The sequence below is a fragment of the Blennius ocellaris genome, assembly GCF_963422515.1.
Source record: "Blennius ocellaris genome assembly, chromosome: 4".
Taxonomy (NCBI): domain Eukaryota; kingdom Metazoa; phylum Chordata; class Actinopteri; order Blenniiformes; family Blenniidae; genus Blennius; species Blennius ocellaris.
The window spans coordinates 11,726,058-11,745,092 of record NC_137653.1 but is presented as its reverse complement, the minus strand read 5'-3'; the positions used below and the strand labels follow the sequence as shown (position 1 = coordinate 11,745,092).

The following is a 19,035-nucleotide window of genomic DNA, read 5'->3' as shown; positions in this document are numbered from 1 at the left end:
TTGTAAACTCCAATAAAATGCTTCTTCCGTGCTACACATACTCCAAATAATACATTGTGTGACTTTGAATATATTTGTGTAAAAGAAAACATTTAGGTGTGGATTTAACAGACGGACACAACCAGTGACTGTTCCCCCGTGACTTCAGTGTTTAAACCGTGAAAAAGATTTCCTTTGGAAAATCCGTGAGCTTTGAATTATTCAGAGTTCTTCTGAGAGTCAAACTTTTTAGCAAAGCTATTTTTGCTTTACTTAGCTTTTGTGAAAAGAGATTTAGAATTGGTTGTTTTAAAGCCTTTCCGCGTGGTTTGAACGCTCTGATGTCCAGTGTACGTGTGCAAGGTCAGCTTTAAGTGATTGTGTCCACAGGAAATTTGCAGTGTCAGCAGAAATGCCGCTCAACGAGAGACTCTGTTATTGCTTTTAAGTTTTTAACACTGCACATTAAAAATTTACAGATATACAATGAGGAAAGACGACGGTTTAGTCTGGCAAAAAATCAACCCAGGAAGATTGTGGAGAAGGTGGCCCTGGATATAGAGAGGCTTCTGGCGAAAAAGCGCAAAGCACTTGATGTGAGTATGTCAGTAATCATCTTATATATTATATATTATACCTTCTGTATATTATATATATATATATATATATATATATATATATATATATATATATATATATATATATATATATATACATATGCAATGTGATTAAATTCTCATACAAAATCCACTAAATGAAAATGTGATATATTTTATCATTTCTAATGTTCTTCCTATAGCAAACGTTTATCTGCAGTAAAAACAAAATACAGTCATTATAAAAGAAAAAGTGCTTTTCACAAATTTAAGCTATTTTTAGGTAGATAGTAAATAAACATGTACCACTAACAGCTTGTGAGTCTCAGGCAAAAACAAAAAGTACAGCCTTCCTAAGGCCATCTGGATGTCTTTAGAGCTGCAGCTTGGTTTGCAAATACCGCTCAACTTGGTGCGGGTTCATACTTCCTCTGGCACGCCGTTCTATTTGAATTAGAAGGATCGCAGATGCTTTTACGTTTGTTTGATGTGATTTTCTGTCTCTTTGTCTTTCTGCGCAACATGTAGAGATTAGCCAGAGAGGCTGAGCGCCTCCAGCGGGAGCATTCATGGCAGGATGGGATCAAGGTAAAAGCTCAAATTTCTGTTTGTTAAAAAAAATAATGCATTTGTTTATGTGCCAAAGCTAGCTTTGGTTCACAATCATTTATGATTATGTTATTAATTTTCCCCCCTCTAATACCTCATAAAATATACAGCCTTCACTGCTTTGGTGTAGTTTTAGTTATCTTTTTTTTTTATATATAATTTTTCTCTGCAGTCTCTGAAGAGTTTTGTGTTTTTGTGTCTTTGATTGATTTTATTTTTGAGAAAGTCCAGTGGACAGTAACAAAATATGACATTTAAAAAAAAAATTTAAAAAATTGTAGACTGTGTTATATTAAATTTAAAACACCTAAAAATTCATGTTTCCCACACTTTAAAAGACACACATTATAAGTATATGCAGACCATTCCTCTTTTCATACCTCTTTGCTTTTATTGTAATTGTTATGTACAATATGAGTCAGATAATTCGACTTCAATTACCGATTGAAATAGTTGACATCACATGGGGGTGTCTCGGAGTGCTGTGACCAGAAATAGTATGACCTGAGAGAGAACATTTACACCAGTCGGCTGTGCGGATCCCTCGGCGTTCAGCTGGGCGAAACAGATGACGGCGCGCACTCAGCCATGTGGCTCTTTTGAGGCCAACACACATTGGCATTCCACTTTTCCACTCGGTCTGCTTCATTTGCCCGACAAAATGAGACTGGGTTAACCCCATGCTCCAATATAGCCTCTTGCATCCTTCTCTCAGGTTCTGTTCCACCATACAAATCCCCCCCCCCCCCCCCTGCCAATTTCAAGGACTAAAACAGCGATTGTGTCTGTTTCACAGAAAATTGTCAAGATTTTAGAAAGCTGTCCATCAATTTCTGTATTCTGTCTTGTTATCAGCAAGCTGTTGTTTTCCTGTCTTTCCTCCTGTTAGTCATGTGAAAAGTGACAGATTTTCTGGGATGTGCAGGCTTTGTTCTGCCACAAACTTGTTTTTAATTTCAAAAAGAAAGAATAGCTACATGGTTCACACTGGACTCAAGTGTACAACTAAGGCCCCATTTACACGGCAACGAATACGAGTGTATCCGCAAATCTTTCTTCACTTTTGGTGTGCGGATCCACTCTATTCTCATTTTTATCCCGGCTCCAAAGGTGGAAAGATTCGTTCACAGTCGCGATTCCCTCCTGCAGAGACTGCCGGAGACTATGGAGTGCTGTTACTACTGGGCATCCGACTCATCATCAGTCCACACGAATGTCGGATTCCCTTGATTTCCGTCACTTTCATAGCGTATTGTTCTCATTTGACGTATGTCTAACAGGGTTTATTTGGCAGTTGTGGGTTCAAATGTTTGGGGCATGCGTTAGCAGTGCGTAAAGCCAAAGTATAAAAGGAGAAAGCGGAGACGTTATCCAAAACAAGCAAAGATCCAAAACCATGACTAAGCTTATTTGACAGGCTGGGACACTGTGAGCAACAAACTAGTCACAAATGACAGAGAAGATCACACTTGTAAAAACCAAGGATGAGGAAAGATAATGACAAACAATTGAACACAATCAGGAATGGAGCATGTAGACACAGAAGGGTAGGGCAACACACTTCCAGAAGCAGAGGAGAGTTAAACATCCTTCCATCCATCCATCCATCCATCCATCCATCCATCCATCCATCCATCCATCCATCCATCCATCCAATTCTCATCTACATTCAACTTCAAGGCTATGATGATAATCCACTGCAATGCACTGCCCAATGACGGGTAAGTGGTAGACTGGCTGGTCTTCTGAACCTCACCGTGCATGGCAGCCATTCCAGTTGGTCTATGAGAGTGTGCATGATTGACTGAATGTTCGTTGTGCAAATAGCCATGTATGAGACTGCTGAAGCAGTGAAAATGTGCAACATGAGTTCAATCCATTTATCAGATTAAAACCCATCGATCAAAATACAATGAAAAGAGTAGTAGCCAGAAATATGAAACTTACATTTTAATACACAACTTTTTCAATCTCCCTATTGGAGCTTAACCCCTCATTAAGCCATTTCATGTCTTTTGAATTTTGTACATATATAAAAATAGAATCTTTGCAGCTGTTTTCACTTTTCATGATGAACTAACCGAACTGGTCATGTGAGTAGTGCTCGATATTTATGACACAGATTCAAGTCTCAACAGAAAAGTATGTGTGCAAAGTGGTAACAGGATCTTAGACAGTAGACTATAGAGTAAAAGTTTAACATTTTCTCTTGTGTCATATACTGTTCAAGGTAAAGTAAACACTGTGAAGGTTTGTATATCTGTGGGCTGATCTGAAGATGTCTTTGCAATGACTGATAAAGAGCAGTGACTGATGTTGCCATAGCTTTACTCTGCTCGGGACTGTAGTGACAGCTGAATGACAAACGGCAGACTGAGAAAGTAATGTGTGGCTGAATTATAACATAGGCGAAGGTGCTCACTGGAGATAGTGTTCGGTCATCACAACATTGAAAAAATAGAAGCACATCCACCTCTGAGTGGACGTCACGCTCATTCTGAAGTATGTCAAGTCTTTTCAGAAACTGAGTCGAACAGATGGCGACGCTCCACACAAGCCTCGCAGCCTGTCTGCTGATTTATAATGTGCAGAAAACACTGCCGAACAATAGGAAACATTTGGCAGTTGCAACTTTGCAAATGTGAAAATTTGCCGCTATTGTCCATTTCATATAACAGTTTACTCAAGCCTTTTGTATATTTGTCATTTTGTTTTGGATGAAATATGTAGTTTTTATATGCATGTATTAGGATTGTTACTGGTTAAATCATATCAGTGCTGCTACTTCATTTCTACATAAACTTTTTGATCTACTCTATCTTGATCTTTTTCAACACAGAGATGTGTTGAAACCAGTAAATTATGGCATTTCTTCCACACTATCATGATTCAAAACGATGCTAAAGTTTGATGTCCTTTTCATTAAAAACGCCATTTGTTGGATGAACTTATTTCTGATGAAACAGAAATAAGTTCAGTGCATATGGAGCATACTTTTTTTTCTGTTTCAACTGCAACTATGGACACTAAATTATGTTTTTGCACAAAGTTGATATTACTCTGAATATCCAGAAATATAAAATGTGTAACACAAATACAAGTAAATTGAGAAAAAAATGTGATGACAGAGATCACTGTGCTACTCCATCCATCTTTTCGACTGCCAACTTGAGGTTGAGCCATTTCCAAGTAATTATGGCAAAAGCCACGAACAGTTCACCAGCTCATTCTTGGTAAACACAGCGAGACAGTCGACCATACTTACAAGCAATTTAGAGTCAATAATTAACATGTTTCTGGACTGTTGGAGTATCTCCTGAAAAAGTGAACATATGTATCCATATACAAATTCCGCATAGAAAAAAAACCAGGCCTGGGCTCGGGTTGAAGATATTCTTGCTGTGAGGCTAGAATGTGTGGTCTCAGTGTACTTAATCAATAATCAAAACCAATCAAGGCAATCTGATGTCGCCCTTCCCAAGTCATCTCAGTTCATCCAAAGGCTGACTTCTGCATGCATATGACCGCTACTTCTTCATAATCTGTCACAGCTGTCACGCCTGCAGCCTTCTCATCGCTCCATCTGTTTTCTTCCAGGAGCTGGACATGGCTTATTATGACTCCAAGGCAGAGCTGGATTACGTGAGTGCGGAACAAATAAACTGAGCTCTTCTGCTACTGAGGGCATTTGATAAGACTATTTGTGTTTTTGAATTGAACTACAGTCATATTTGTTAGAGATGACTAGATAAAGCTTTGCGTATCATGAATGCCATCTCTTGTTCTTTTAGTACTCCATGGATGGCGAAGGGGAGGTGGAAAATCCCTCCCACATCAAGTTGGAGTTTGTGTACGATCCAAACTTCAAAAACAACGTCAACTACTCCTACACAGCTGTTCAGATTCCTACAGACATCTACAAAGGAGGCAAGTTGAAGCTCTCATTCTGAAAGCCTGTGAGGATGTGCAATTAGTTTTTCTTCACATAAATGGAAAAAGTGTGTCTAAGTAGGAGTTTTTCTATTTGACCACTAGCACCAGTCATTCTGAATGAACTGAACTGGACACAAGCGTTGGAGAAAGTGTTCATGGAGAACAGTCGGGAGGATCCATCACTGCTGTGGCAAGCATTCGGGAGTGCGACAGGAGTCACTCGCTACTATCCAGGCAGGAAAGCTTCTGTTTGTGTTTCCAAAGCCGAAAAAGAAAGTTTAAAGTGACAGTTTCTTTGTGCTTTTACAGCAACACCTTGGAAAACCCCTGATAAGATTGACCTGTATGATGTCAGAAGGAGACCCTGGTACAGACTGCTGCTTAAAACATGATTTTATTGTGGGCCACACAATTTAAGACGACACTAAGGCCTGAAGCTTTGCATCATCTATGCTTCTTTCTTACAGGTACATTCAGGGCGCCTCATCCCCCAAAGACATGGTCATCCTCGTTGACGTGTAAGTCCTTTTTAAAAAAAACAAAAAACTACTGGATGTAAATTGACCACTGGAACAGTTGAATCCATCTCCAGTAAGCGAATGATCTCCACGTGTTGCTCTCAGCTGATCAACATCATCAGCATGATCAGGCAGTCACGTTTCATCGAGTATATTCAAACTCATGGTCAAGCGCAACAGTCTGTTGTTTTTCTCTGTATTGTCCTCGTGGTTGCTATTCACTGCTGCTTTAAAGGGACGCTCATGGCTACTCTGAGGAAGGCTGCTTGTATTAATGAGGAAAGTAGGAAAGAGGCTCCTGTGAATGACCTTTCATCAGCATGAAGCATTTCTACGAGCTTAACACTTGTACTCTGTCCTTTCAAGGCCAAATTAATGTGAAAATGGTGGAACTATACCAACTGGAAGATATGTTGGGGTTATGATGTCACACACAACAGAATACAGTTAATATTTAAAGTACAAATGCAACAAGACACCAGTTTTATTAATATATATATATATATATTGTATATTTTCTATTTATTGACAGAGTCTATAGAGATACAATTTTTTTAAATGTATTTTATTTCGGTAGTATTTGATATAATATTTTTCTGAAACATGTTCACAGTTGCAGCTGCCTGCAAACAACACAAAGGGGAGAAGACACAAGTTTTTTAATTTAACATTAATTATCAAAGAAAATGTTTGTGTCTAAACCACTACACACAAAAAGTTTCCCCAAACCTTAAGAAGCATTCGTCTTTAGAAAATATTCTGGATTTTCCAATATCAAACAATTTTTTTCTTAGTTGACATGTCCTCAACTACATCATCACTGCTAATTTGAATAAAAAACTGTTTTAACAAGCACATTATTAGGTCCTCTTCTACTATGTTTATAAAAGTTACAACTGGCCTCACCTTTCAAGTGTAACAAATACTCAGAACTACACTCGGTTCATCCATCTTATTTAACTCAAGGTCGCGTGGAGCTGGAGTCGATATTAGCTGACTGTGGACACAGTCACCAGTCAAGCATCAAACTGATGCTTTTGGACTGTGGCAAGAAAGCCGAGCACTCAGAGAAAATCCACTCACGACAACGACAGTCAAACTCCGCACAGCCCAGCGTTCTTTCCATCGACCAACAACTCCACAACCGTGCTGTCCTGACGTACAATTTTGCAGACGTTTCTGAAAAACAATAGTTTTTTTTGTGTGTGAAACACACTGCATGTGTTTCGATTGTATTTCGATGAGAATCCGACTAATACTTTTGGTTTGTTATCAGGAGTGGCAGCGTCAGTGGACTCACGTTGAAACTCATCAAAGCCTCAGTGATGGAAATGCTCGACACTTTATCTGATGACGACTATGTTAACGTGGCCAGGGTCGGTATCGCCCACACTCACAGTTTCTCCCGGGTCCGTCTTTCCGTGGTTTCATGTTGGATCTCAAACTGTGTTATAGTTCAACGAGAAGGCCGAGGCTGTGGTCCCGTGCTTCAAACATCTCGTTCAGGCCAACGTGCGAAACAAAAAGATTTTCAAGGACGCAGTGCAGCAAATGCAGGCGAAAGGGACCACCGATTACAAGTCTGGATTTCATTTTGCCTTCAATCAGCTGTTAAACGCAAGTGACCTATTGATTTAGTTTGACTGACCTTTATGTCAGCATGACGGATTCTACAGTTGCTGCACTGTATTGATCAACACAACACATGTTTTATTTATAATTTTTTCTGTCTGGGGGTGTTTTTCAGAAGACAAATGTCCCCCGGGCTAACTGCAATAAAATAATCATGCTGTTTACTGATGGAGGAGAGGACAGAGCTCAGGACGTCTTCATGCAATACAACTGGCCCAACAAGACGGTCAGTTTACAACATAGAGCCGTCTGAATTTGAAGCGCCTGCACTGCAGAATATTAATCACTGAGCTACATTTGTTCTGCTTGTTTCACTTTAGGTCAGAGTATTTACCTTTTCTGTGGGCCAACACAACTATGATGTCACACCTTTACAGTGGATTGCGTGCACAAATAAAGGTAAGTTAAGGTTTTTTTTTTAGCTTCATTTGTAAGTCACAGATTAGAGTTAAACAAAAGCACTAACTGAAACCAGTGGTGACAATAATACTGACACTGAAAACTTTCCAGGAGGCTGCTGGCCAGGTTTCTTTTTTTTTTTTAACCAATATTTTTAAAATAATTCTAAACAACAGGGGGGATTGCAGCTCGATACCGAAATCTTTTGATAAATAAATCAGTGCTTTGGTGGAATAAACCACACACACAGATAAGAGTCATGTGCAGTGGGTACTGTATTGATCCTGATATTGTGGGATGATAATGTTCTGTTTGCTCACACGGAGGTCAGTGTTATGTGAATCCCATTTGTGCTCGACAGAAAGACTGTGATTCAGTGACTTGGATAATAATTGTTGAGCTTTTCTTTCTGGATGTGGTTCATTACAGTATCATACTGACGCTATTGGAGATGTACAGAGAAGGGAGGCATTCAGCGTCAAAAACTAGCAGAGGCTACGGTGCAGGTTGCAATGAAATGCAGTGAAAAACATGGCGGGCGAGTCGACGATAGTATTATTTTGAGTTTAATTCATCCTAATTTACTGAAGTTTTACTCAAGATTGCTAAATATTTCAACGTGTGTGTATGTGCGTGTGTACAGTATGTTTAAAGGGTAACTAAAGAGTAAAATTAGATAATAAATGATCATGACATCATTGTGGCTCAGTAGTTTGGCATCACTTCAGCTTGTCAGGGAATTTGAACATGATCTAATTGCCTTGTCTGAACTGTATAAACAGATACCTCTATTTTATATAGTATCTTCTTCTTTTTTTAATTTAACCCAATAGTATCTTCTTTAAGCTTTTGCCTGTGAGATTTAGGTGGCCGATTCACTGATCTTTTATCATGTTGACAAAAATGCATAATTTATGAGCATCGCTCCAGTTTATTGTTTTTTTTTGTTAGAGCTACTCACATTCTCTCTCTCTCTCTCTCTCTCTCTCTCTCTCTCTCTCTCTCTCTCTCTCTCTCTCTCTCTCTCTCTCTCTCTCTCTCTCTCTCTCTCTCTCTCTCTCTCTCTCTCTCTCTCTCTCTCTCTCTCTCTCTCTTCTCTGCTGCTTGCCAGGTTACTATTTTGAGATCCGCTCCATCTGCGCTATAAGGATTAACACCCAGGTGGGTTTGTCTACTGCCTCCGACACAGCTGATCCCGGTTCACTGTTTCTAGACCTCTTTGTGGCATGAACGCTCCTGCTCGCCCAGCAGAAAACATCTACACTCTAATTTGTTTGCACTGCCATTGTCCCGGCGGCCTGATGTTGGTGGTTGTTTTGGAGCTGCAGCAGGTCATGTACCTCTGTGTTTTGTTAGGAGTACCTTGATGTGCTGGGGCGTCCCATGGTTCTGGCAGGCAGCGATGCCAAGCAGGTTCAGTGGACCAATGTGTATCAGGATGCTTTGGTGAGCCCGTGTGACCCCTATCAGTTGCATGTGAAGTATACAGTAAAATGAATAAATCCAGAGAGAAGAAGATGGCTATTTTACACTTGCATAAATGTTTTGTGGCTCTGTCTTTGAACACTGTAGGGTCTTGGCATGGTAGTCACTGGGACTTTGCCTGTATTCAATCTCACCATGGATGGAAGCTCACAGGTAACAAAGCTGGTGACTGCAGAGGAGGTTATGTGGTTCTCAGTTTTTCTGTTGCATATTGAAGGTTATAACTTAATTTCATCTTGTTGGGAAGCAATAGCTGCCATTCAAGGTCAGAGCCAGTTATATATACTTTTGGTTGGATTAATTGGAAAACAAAGGCTTACTTGTACTTGTATGATGATTTTTCTTTTAAATGATTTTCATTATAAATGTAAACTTTTATGTTTTTAAGGATAAGACCAAAAATAACACTACAGTAAGGAAGGTTCACTCTCAGCAGTGCCTACTTTTTGTCCCATGTCCCATCCAGGACATTTGATGGGCTCTTATAAAATCAGAAATATGTCCAGTTTAATTAAGTTTATATAAGAGATGCTTTTATTTCTCAGCTGGTTGAAGTGGTTCAGCTTCACATGGCTGCCTCCAGCTTTATTACCCAATTCATCAACCTGAAGCAAACAGATGAATTCTACCAGGTATGAAATTTTATTTTACTGTTTTGCCCCCCCTCCCCCTTCCTTTTCTTTCCCATTTGTCTTTTTTCCAAGAATCAGCTGATATTGGGTGTTATGGGAGTCGACGTGCACCTGGATGAGATAAAACGACTGACACCGCGATACAACGTATAACATACACAACTTTTGTCACATTTTTTAAAATGTGTACTGGATGGGAATAATACAACTAATGCATCCCTGTTCTGTCTCTTATCTTCTGCCTGTGAAACAGCTCGGGGCCAATGGGTACATATTCGCCATCGATCCAAATGGATATCTGCTCCTTCATCCTAATCTTCAGCCAAAGGTGATCTATATTTAATCAGGCAAATATTGTGCCGATCCCACAGTGGATAATATCTTTGCTAACGCAAGTGATTGCTCCACTTGTTTTCTTTTTATTTTATTCATGCTGTTTGCTTCATGTAATGCTTCTCATTTAGCTCGTAAACCTTCCTGAGCCTGTGACGTTGGATTTCCTGGATGCAGAGGTGGAAGACAGCAATAAGGAAGAGGTGCGTTCAGAGCAAAATTTATAATAAAAGGTCTGTTTTCTATCACAGTTTCTATTCTCAGTTAATTCTGAGCCAGTGAACATTATCAATCTGTCCACCTGTCTGGGCTGGTAAACAAAGGCCCATGTGACTTATCTGTGACTAAGAGAAACTGCTTTGTGTTTTTAGATACGGCGTCAAATGATCGATGGAAGACCCGGTGAAATGCAGATCAAGACTCTCATCAAGTCAATTGATGAGGCAAGTCAAAATGTTCCTGCCTTTTGTGTCTTTACTCATTTCACTTTGTCAGTATGATTGTGGCTGTCACATACAGAGCTGTCCTAAACACATTATTTTCATTATATTGAGGGAAGAATTGCCATGTTTCTTATTTTGGAGGTTTTTATTGGCTCTATTAGGATACGGTTGGCTGCATTAAGTGTTACTAAAACTCTTTCTTGTACTAATTGCACATGTTAAATGTACTATGCTGTTATATGGACCCCTGAAACAAGCTTAAAGGCTGCTCTCTTTACAATGGCGATGAGTTTAAGGTCATATTCAAAATTCTTATCCTCCTCAAACAGTTGAATTATGGTGTACAGAGATGGGCAGTTTGCTGTCAAGATCAGACACTAAACCAGTCTGAAGTTCAGAACGTCATTCCTGCAGGGTGAAACAAAAAGTAGCTCTGCAGTGCAGTTCATTTTCAGATGTTAACGATATTTACGGTATTTCAGGTCCGCTTTCACTTAAAACTAATTTCCAAATGGTTAAGGCCATTGTGGTCCCATGTTGAATCAGAGTGAAGTTTGTATGAAGACTTATTATATGTTGTGATCCCACATCAAGGTCTCCTTGGTAGCTGTGCTCATTTCATTTTTATTTGAAAGCACAATACTATCATTCATCATCATTTTGTGCTGTATTTCTCCTGATCATTACTTCAGATATGCAGAGCTCAGTTTTACTAAAATCCAAACGGTTTGTATGAGGAGGAAATTTACTGCCTTTAAAAAAAGAGATTTATTTTCAAATCGTGTTTTTAAACTTCTAGAGTGTAGGGACTCGATGGATTTTAAATACATTTTGCCTTCAATTTGACTGAAGAACTAATTATGTGCGCTCAGTCAACTGTGTGCCTACATGACTTACATTTCAATGTAGGGTGTTGAAAGTTCATTGTTTTTTATCATTTTTTAATGTGGGCACAACTAGAACATCAAAACTCAGTTATGAACACCCAGTGGTCTATAAACAGTAAAGAAAAACAGAGTTCATTACGAATCTTTTAGCTCATGTAGATTTTTGTGAATCTACTGTTGCAGCAATACATTGACGAAGTATTCAGAGGCTACACCTGGACTCCAATCAACGGTACAGATTACAGGTGAGTGTCATAACCCACAAATGATGAACAAAGGATTCATGTTCACTGTGGACTGGCTTGTGCAGATGGCTTCTCTCTAATGTCTTCCTTCTCTGGGTCTCCATTCCTGCTTCTTCATGTTGGGATGCTGCCACCTGCAGTCTTGGTCTGGTATTACCTCCATACAATGAGTACTACATCCAGGCAGACCTGAGTGACGTGATGCTGCAGCTCCAGTGTAAGTATAAGGAGACACAGTCGTTATTTTTAAATCTCACGATAGATTTCTGAAACAACCTCCGACTCTGAATTTGTTTCAGACATGCAGTCGCTGCTTCCAAGCTCGTTTGAATCATCGGGACATGTGTTTCTCGCTCCGAGGTGACGTCTTTGTTACGGTTCCAGTGCCGCTGTTTAGTGAAAGAAAGATGCTTATTCACAATGTTGTTCCCTACAGGGAGTACTGCAAGCGTCTGCAGCTTTCTGACAACAACACTCAGTTCCTGCAGAACTTCCTCTCTCTCATGCTGGACATCTCTCCTGAATCCGATGAGTGTAAGTGCTTCAGGAGGGTCAAGCAGCCGAAAGTGTTACAACTGTAGACAAACACACAGATGAAATGACCAGCTTCTGTTTTCCTTTCCTTTTTTTTTTTTTTTCTTGCTGCAGGTAACCAAGGCCTCATCCACAACCTGATTTTAGACTCGAGGATTATCGGGCAGCTCGCCTCTCGGGTCTGGAAGAACAAGGACCTAAACTCGTCAGTCAACTTGTTCTTGGTGTACATTGTGCACATGCAGTCGGTCCATCATGAAAAAACTAAACTGACTCATTGAAATTAAACTGTTGCAGGTATGGTTTCCTGGCTGTATTTGCATCCACAGATGGGGGAATAACGCGAGTTTTCCCAAACATGTGAGTGGGATTAGATGACTTAGATACCCAAGCAGTGAAGTACTTCTGTACAGTCACGATGTCTGATGGTTTTTTTGTTTTTTTTTGCACAGAGCTGCTGAGATGTGGGACGAGGATCCTGAACCCTTCAATTCAAATTTTTACAGACGGAGTCTGGACAACAGAGGCTACATGTTCAGAGCCCCATCGAGATCCAGTGAGGAATTCATACACATGCACCTGAACACAACAGATTTCCGTTATTTAAGAACGACTTTATTGTAAATACTAGAGAACGGAAACCAGCCACAGAAATGTCCTTCAAGCAGCTTTCGGTTTGAATACATTTGACATTGTAGTTTCTTCCATTTAATCAGACTTGGTCAAAATTCTTACTCAAGTCAAAGTGCAGATAATTTTGTGTAAAGTACAGATTCAACTTCTCAAGGTAAGTTGAGACAAATTATTCTACATACCACTATTTAGACACAAGGCAATCCACTGTGCTTTACAAGGAAAATACACTGAAATAAGGTGATTATGAACCTTAATTATAAGCGATATTTTATGCATTATAAGAAATGCATAAAATGAGACTAAATAAAGCATAGCAGCTTCACCTTGTTTGGTTCTGGCAAATCTAAGATGTATTTAGGCCTGGTACCATTTAAAGCTTCATAAAGTTGCTCTTTTGACACACAGGCAATGTGTAATGTGCTCCACCCTTTTTATGTTGATGAGGACTGGCTGCAGCGTTCTGCATGAGCTGCAGCTGTCTAACTGATTTCTGAAACCTATAAACACCAAACCTTCTGAAAATAAATACACCAACAAGTTTCTCTGAATATTGTTTGGTCAGGAATCCTTTAATTGTAATATATTTGTTTAGTTGGTAGTCACCTGATTTGGTTATTGTCTTGATGTGGTTATATAAATTTAAGGTATGTGTCTCAACTTTTAACCAGATATATGAGGTTTTCATCAGCATTTATGTCCTGAACAGCTCTGGATGACACTGTGGGAGCAGAAAACGGCACTGTGGGTATCCTGGTCAGTTCAGCCGTCGAGGTAAATTTGGGAGGAAAACTACTCAAACCTGCAGGTAACAGAAGCCTTTATGTGGCAAACACTGAAATCAAAATGTCACACTCATGTTTTTTAGACATTCCTTGTTTTTTATTTTGTTCTGTGCTGATTCTTTGCTCTGGATCTTGGTCACAGTGGTCGGAGTGAAGTTGGACCTGGAAGCTTGGGTGGATAAGTTTAAAATCCTTGCCAGCAATGTGTCGGACAGTCGTCAGGGTTCACACAAGGTAAAACACAAGGCCATCTGCTCAGTATTTACTTATTTACTTAAAGCAAAACTCACATAAGTGCTATATTGTTCGATAGTGTGGACCATCCAGAAGCTGTGAGATGGACTGTGAAGTGAACACAGACGTAAGATCTTTACTTCATTTTACTTTCACATTACTTTATGAAGAATTTATAAAGCAAAATCTATACTGATGCTTGTTTGTTTTTCAATCAACCCACAATTATCAATTATTACCCACAAAATCTAATGCAGTATGGATAATGCTTGGCCAAGCTGTAAAAGGCTGGTGACCTGCAGGGAACAGTTACAGAAATCATTGTAAATGTAACTTGTCACACAACTTGCAAATGTGAGTCAAAGCTGTGTCATGCAAAGAAAAGGTCATCCATCCTTCTTCTACATAACATTATCCAACTCATTATAGCGAGGTGCTGAGGCTGATCCCTGCTGGAAATGGCTATACACTTACTGTGCAGAGCACAAGTTGTAATATATAAGCTAAATTAAAACCGCAGCTGTGGCTTATTGGTCTCAAAAGACTGAGACTCAACTGAAAAGTATATGTGCTCAGATTGAAACTTGAAGGGTCACGCTTGTATGTTTATGTGTTTTGTTGTGTCTGTAGGACCTTCTCTGTTATCTCATTGATGATGGCGGGTTCCTTGTGATGTCTAATCAGAGAGATCACTGGAAAAAGGTATGTCTGTAAATACTGAAAAGAAGGTAACTCTTGAATGTAGTAGGTTATAGAAATATTAGTTATTTTCAGCACATCCGACATTTAAATGTCAAGTGATGCTTTTGAAATGTGTAAGCAGAAGTGAATTAATTTTCAGTGATTGTGTCTACCAATGTTCTACCGTCAGCTGGTTCTAAGAATATTTTATAATTTGCTTATTAAAGTTTAAATAAAAACAATAAGTGTAATTACTAGCAGGTAGAGGTGAAGTTGCTGACATTTATATGTGCTTTTGTTTACATCTTCTGGCTTAATATTACCACACAAAAAGCACAACTTGAAACAACTTACGAAAGTCAACAGTAGGTGTCAGACTTTTTGAAAGTTGTGTGGGCAACATTTATACCTGGTATTTTTAGTCAATAGAAAATCAGTTCATAGTTTTAGATGATTGCCCACCAACAAAACTATAATCTTGACTCCAAACTCAACTCTTACATTTTTCTTAATTCAGCTTTGATATTTGGTCTAAATAAAAAAGATTTCAAAGATTTTTGTGAAGTTTTGATGAATCCACTATGTGGTGCTGTTTCTCTGCTATTTTCATTCATCTGTAGTGTTTTCTGTTCTTTTTTTTTCTTCATTTCATCACAGATTGGTATTTTCTTTGGTGATGTGGACCCTTACCTGATGCATGCACTTTACAACAACTCAATCTTCACTCGACGACAGTCTTTTCACTACCAGTCTGCATGCGAGCCGGTCACCAGCAGCCACACGGGCGCAGCACCAAGAGGCATCTTTGTGGTAAGAGACTTGCTGAGTTTAGCTCACGAGAGGGTTTTAACATTCATTTTCATTTCTGACTGGACTCGTGTTTCTGCAGCCCTCCATTGCTGACATCCTGAACTTGGCTTGGTGGACGTCCACAGTGGCATGGTGAGACTCTGCTTACTGTAAATCATATGACACCAGGAGCATGTAAGACACTTTGAAACAATCTTAACCGTGCACAGGCTTCTGCACATGAGACCATAACAGTGATTTTATTCCCTCTTAATGCCTGCCAGCTGACGCCTGGTTATTTTCAGCTGTGTTACTGTAGCCGTGTCACATGTTTGCCCTTATATATTGCGGTTTCAAAATGAACTTCAGTCTTGAACAAACCTCTTTTTTTTCAGGTCGGTGACACAGCAACTTCTGTATGGAGTGCTTTACAACAGTTGGCTCAACCAAGGTAGTCATGCAAAGATTCAATATTTTGTGATAGTGAACAAAGTAACTCATTTCAGGAGAAAAGAGGAGATACACTTTTGGTTCAGTTAGTTTCACCTCACATTTATTTACAAGTTATTCTACCAGCAGCGAATTATTTGCCTTTTGGGTTCATTTGTTATTTGTTATGAGCTCTCCTCTTTCTGCCAACCACAGACTTTGGGTTTGAGCACCAGCAAGCCACACGTTTTAAATTGATTTGTACATCAAAGGAGGAGGGTTTTTGTTTTTTTCTTGTGTTTGTAGACCAGGGTGAAAGTCAGGGTGAAAGTCATTTTCAGCCAATGAAAATATGAGGCTTAAAGTTGTCACAGTGAATTTAAATATGTGTGTTTGACAGATGACATTCTCGTGGAAGGCTTTGAGATAAAGGATAGCAGCTGCGTAACCATCCAAAGCCAGTTCTACTTCACAAACACCACCAACTCCTACAATGTGCTGCAGGACTGTGGAAACTGCTCACGGTGGGTTTTACTGAAGCATCAGCAGAATGTGTGAGCAGTATGTTCAGCCGAGCCGGCTGAATATCCATCACTGTCTCCTGCAGGCTGTTCCACGCGAAGCGGATAGAAAACACCAACCTGCTCTTTGTGGTGGCCGAGACCCTGCCCTGCAGCTCCTGTGAGATCGAGAGGCTGACCCAGGTTAGGACACAGTGTATCCTTTCAGCGCGCACACGTAGGCCGCTTCACTTTCGTTTCTGCTGACGGTGCGAGGCGCATCCATCTTGTGTGGCTGTGCTGTTTATCATTACCGACCTTAACAACAAAACAAACAGTTCAGGAGGAAAATCCATGTGAAGTACTGAGCAATGCACGCTATCGTAAAGGCCCGACTTCCTGCTTTGACTACAGTGCCTTAGTAAGTACAGTTCAGATAATTGAAAATAATTATCTGTGCCTCAGTCTTGAGCTTGTAAAGAGACAATCTGAGCAGAAAAAAACATAAAAGGAGGGTAAAACTATTAACTCATTATGAATTAAACCACAGTGTCGATGACAAATTGAAATTGTAAAAACCACAAGTATAACAATAATATTTTAATTCAACTTTGATAATATAGTTATTTTGATCACAAAAGTAACATTAGGGGAATATAGTGAGTGCAAAATAAAACACTGAAAATATGAGAAAATAAATGACTTCTGCAGCAGTGGCTCTGGTTTAACAATCAAACCAATGTCTCTTTGCATGTTCAGGATAAAGACACAATTTCTACTTAGGAAGTCTGAGCACATATGTGGAGATTTTCTAATGGTACAAAGGAAAATGAGGATTCACTGTGAACTCTCTTTGCAGGAAAACACGTCAGAGTGTGGACGGGGTCATTCTCTGCAGGCCTCTATAGGAGTGCTTCTCCTCTTTCAGCTATTTCTGCCTCTCTTTCATCTCCAACACGAGCAAATGCTCTGACATGTTTCATCTCTTTGGTTTTAGGCTCGGATCTACTGAAGGTCAGATCAAACGGTGACTGCAAATTTAGTCTCTTTTGATGTACAAAACAGTTTCCAGTGAGTGTTACTCAGAAAGAAAACCCTGGATCAGCTCTTAGTGTCTCTTGCCTTATTGCTGATGCCTTTGCTGGAATTTCAGGACTTGATTGCAAAATATAAGAAGAGAATGTGATGTATGTGTGCATGCTACTTGACTTGGACAAGCATGTTTTCTTTCTTTTCTTCTTTTTTGTGCACAAAGGCTCAGTCATATCATTAATCAACAAAACCATCACAGAGTCAGCTAAATAGTTCTTGACACGGACCTGTGATGAATCATCCAGCGGGAAGTTTGATTTCAGTGGTCTGATCCCAGATCTGGTCAAGTTTGACTTGTGTTAGATGCTCTGTGGTGGAGAAATTATTCAGATTTTCTGATTGCAAAACCACTTTTTTATGAAAGTAGTTGTCTTCAGAACTTGATATATCAAGACAAACCACAGTTCCAGTCATATTTGCGATGAAGACCCTCAATAAATTAGGTGACCTCATTAGTAGCTTCCAAAGTTTTTCACATTTGCTCCAAACTAGCAATAGTTAAGCTGATGACTAGTTCAGGCGAGAAATATGATACATTTTGACAATGTATGTGATGATCTGCATTCTGCTCATAGAAAATAGCATGAGTGATGGCATGTCCATATTCAACACTTGCCAGAATAAGAGCAGACCAGTGTACATTTGAACATTACAAGCAAATCTTTCGTCTGCAGATAGTGCTTTAAAAACACATGAACATTCTAATTTCCCATACATTTTTAAACAAGAAAACATTATCCATCTGGTGTTGACATAGGGGCAGAGAAAAAAAGGTTTGAGAGCACAAATCACTTATTTCAAATTTCTTGCTGTAGTTAAAACAATTGTTTTGTGTGGCTCACCTGCTTTAGCTCTATTCAAACAAAGCTTTAAAGAAAATGTAAATATGAAACAGAATCTGCTGCTGGAGACTTTCCAGGTTTGCAGATGCTGCTTGCGCTTTTGTTGGCTTCCAATGACTTTTTGAGCCGTTTTTCATTTGCATGTCGGGTGCTCGTAGATGTCTTTGCACATAAACTAGTGCTCCTGCAACTACAACTCTTTTAATGTGACAGTAGATCCGGGCCTTAACCTCACATTCACTTCAGTGTCTTTCAATACACCTCTTCTTTGCCAAGACAGTTTCTGTAGCCTAGTATAAATCTTATCCTTTATGAAGGGACACTGAATGAGTTGCCTCTGCTCTTTCACGTCCACTCTGTCTGTTGTGTCGAGAAATCCACCCAAACTACAACCAGATCTTTTTTGACCCTGATTTCATTTATGCTCTTTTGACATGGGTGACAAGTTAACAAAAAATAAAAAATCATACTTGCACAATGCCACTTGTATCTGATGGCACATATCAGTGACAAAACATCAGTTTGCTCTGTGATTGTAAATGTCGAGGCTTATTTGGTTAAAATAGAAATGTTTGATGTGATCTTGAAATGCTTCCAATGTAATGACACATCAGAGGATATAAAATCAAACAGCCAAAATCTCCAGACTTGGGAAGAAGTGGAGCCTCTTCATTGGGCATCAACATTTAGGAACGTGTGTCATTGCACAGTTTTTTGTGCAATAATTGCCAATAATGGTCATAAGGTACTTTTCAGTAATAGTTTATGATAAAGTAAAGATTTTAGGAATTCACATGCAGTTTTATCAAAATAGTCAAGTTGCAC

The 19,035-nt window shown here is 39.4% G+C and overlaps 1 protein-coding gene across 1 annotated transcript in view; it reads left to right on the top strand.

Annotated features, from left to right (window-relative positions):
- LOC308129403 (voltage-dependent calcium channel subunit alpha-2/delta-2-like) overlaps positions 1–17,249 on the top strand; it is a gene marked incomplete at both ends in the record, with an annotated part of 32,924 nt that extends 15,675 nt beyond the window's left edge. The window contains 36 exons of the mRNA XM_080495343.1: positions 459–575; positions 1,104–1,163; positions 4,782–4,826; positions 4,976–5,111; positions 5,220–5,351; positions 5,427–5,484; positions 5,585–5,635; positions 6,912–7,011; positions 7,091–7,252; positions 7,383–7,493; positions 7,588–7,666; positions 8,778–8,827; positions 9,023–9,112; positions 9,239–9,304; positions 9,856–9,930; positions 10,037–10,111; positions 10,248–10,319; positions 10,488–10,559; positions 11,630–11,691; positions 11,832–11,908; positions 11,991–12,051; positions 12,128–12,225; positions 12,340–12,430; positions 12,523–12,585; positions 12,678–12,781; positions 13,568–13,666; positions 13,786–13,877; positions 13,957–14,004; positions 14,508–14,579; positions 15,216–15,368; positions 15,448–15,500; positions 15,743–15,798; positions 16,177–16,300; positions 16,384–16,493; positions 16,615–16,697; positions 17,136–17,249. Of these exons, the coding sequence (XP_080351469.1) occupies positions 459–575; positions 1,104–1,163; positions 4,782–4,826; positions 4,976–5,111; positions 5,220–5,351; positions 5,427–5,484; positions 5,585–5,635; positions 6,912–7,011; positions 7,091–7,252; positions 7,383–7,493; positions 7,588–7,666; positions 8,778–8,827; positions 9,023–9,112; positions 9,239–9,304; positions 9,856–9,930; positions 10,037–10,111; positions 10,248–10,319; positions 10,488–10,559; positions 11,630–11,691; positions 11,832–11,908; positions 11,991–12,051; positions 12,128–12,225; positions 12,340–12,430; positions 12,523–12,585; positions 12,678–12,781; positions 13,568–13,666; positions 13,786–13,877; positions 13,957–14,004; positions 14,508–14,579; positions 15,216–15,368; positions 15,448–15,500; positions 15,743–15,798; positions 16,177–16,300; positions 16,384–16,493; positions 16,615–16,697; positions 17,136–17,249 (3,111 nt within the window). The remainder of the gene's footprint in view (positions 1–458; positions 576–1,103; positions 1,164–4,781; positions 4,827–4,975; positions 5,112–5,219; positions 5,352–5,426; positions 5,485–5,584; positions 5,636–6,911; positions 7,012–7,090; positions 7,253–7,382; positions 7,494–7,587; positions 7,667–8,777; positions 8,828–9,022; positions 9,113–9,238; positions 9,305–9,855; positions 9,931–10,036; positions 10,112–10,247; positions 10,320–10,487; positions 10,560–11,629; positions 11,692–11,831; positions 11,909–11,990; positions 12,052–12,127; positions 12,226–12,339; positions 12,431–12,522; positions 12,586–12,677; positions 12,782–13,567; positions 13,667–13,785; positions 13,878–13,956; positions 14,005–14,507; positions 14,580–15,215; positions 15,369–15,447; positions 15,501–15,742; positions 15,799–16,176; positions 16,301–16,383; positions 16,494–16,614; positions 16,698–17,135) is intronic.
- Positions 17,250–19,035: the final 1,786 nt, after the last annotated feature.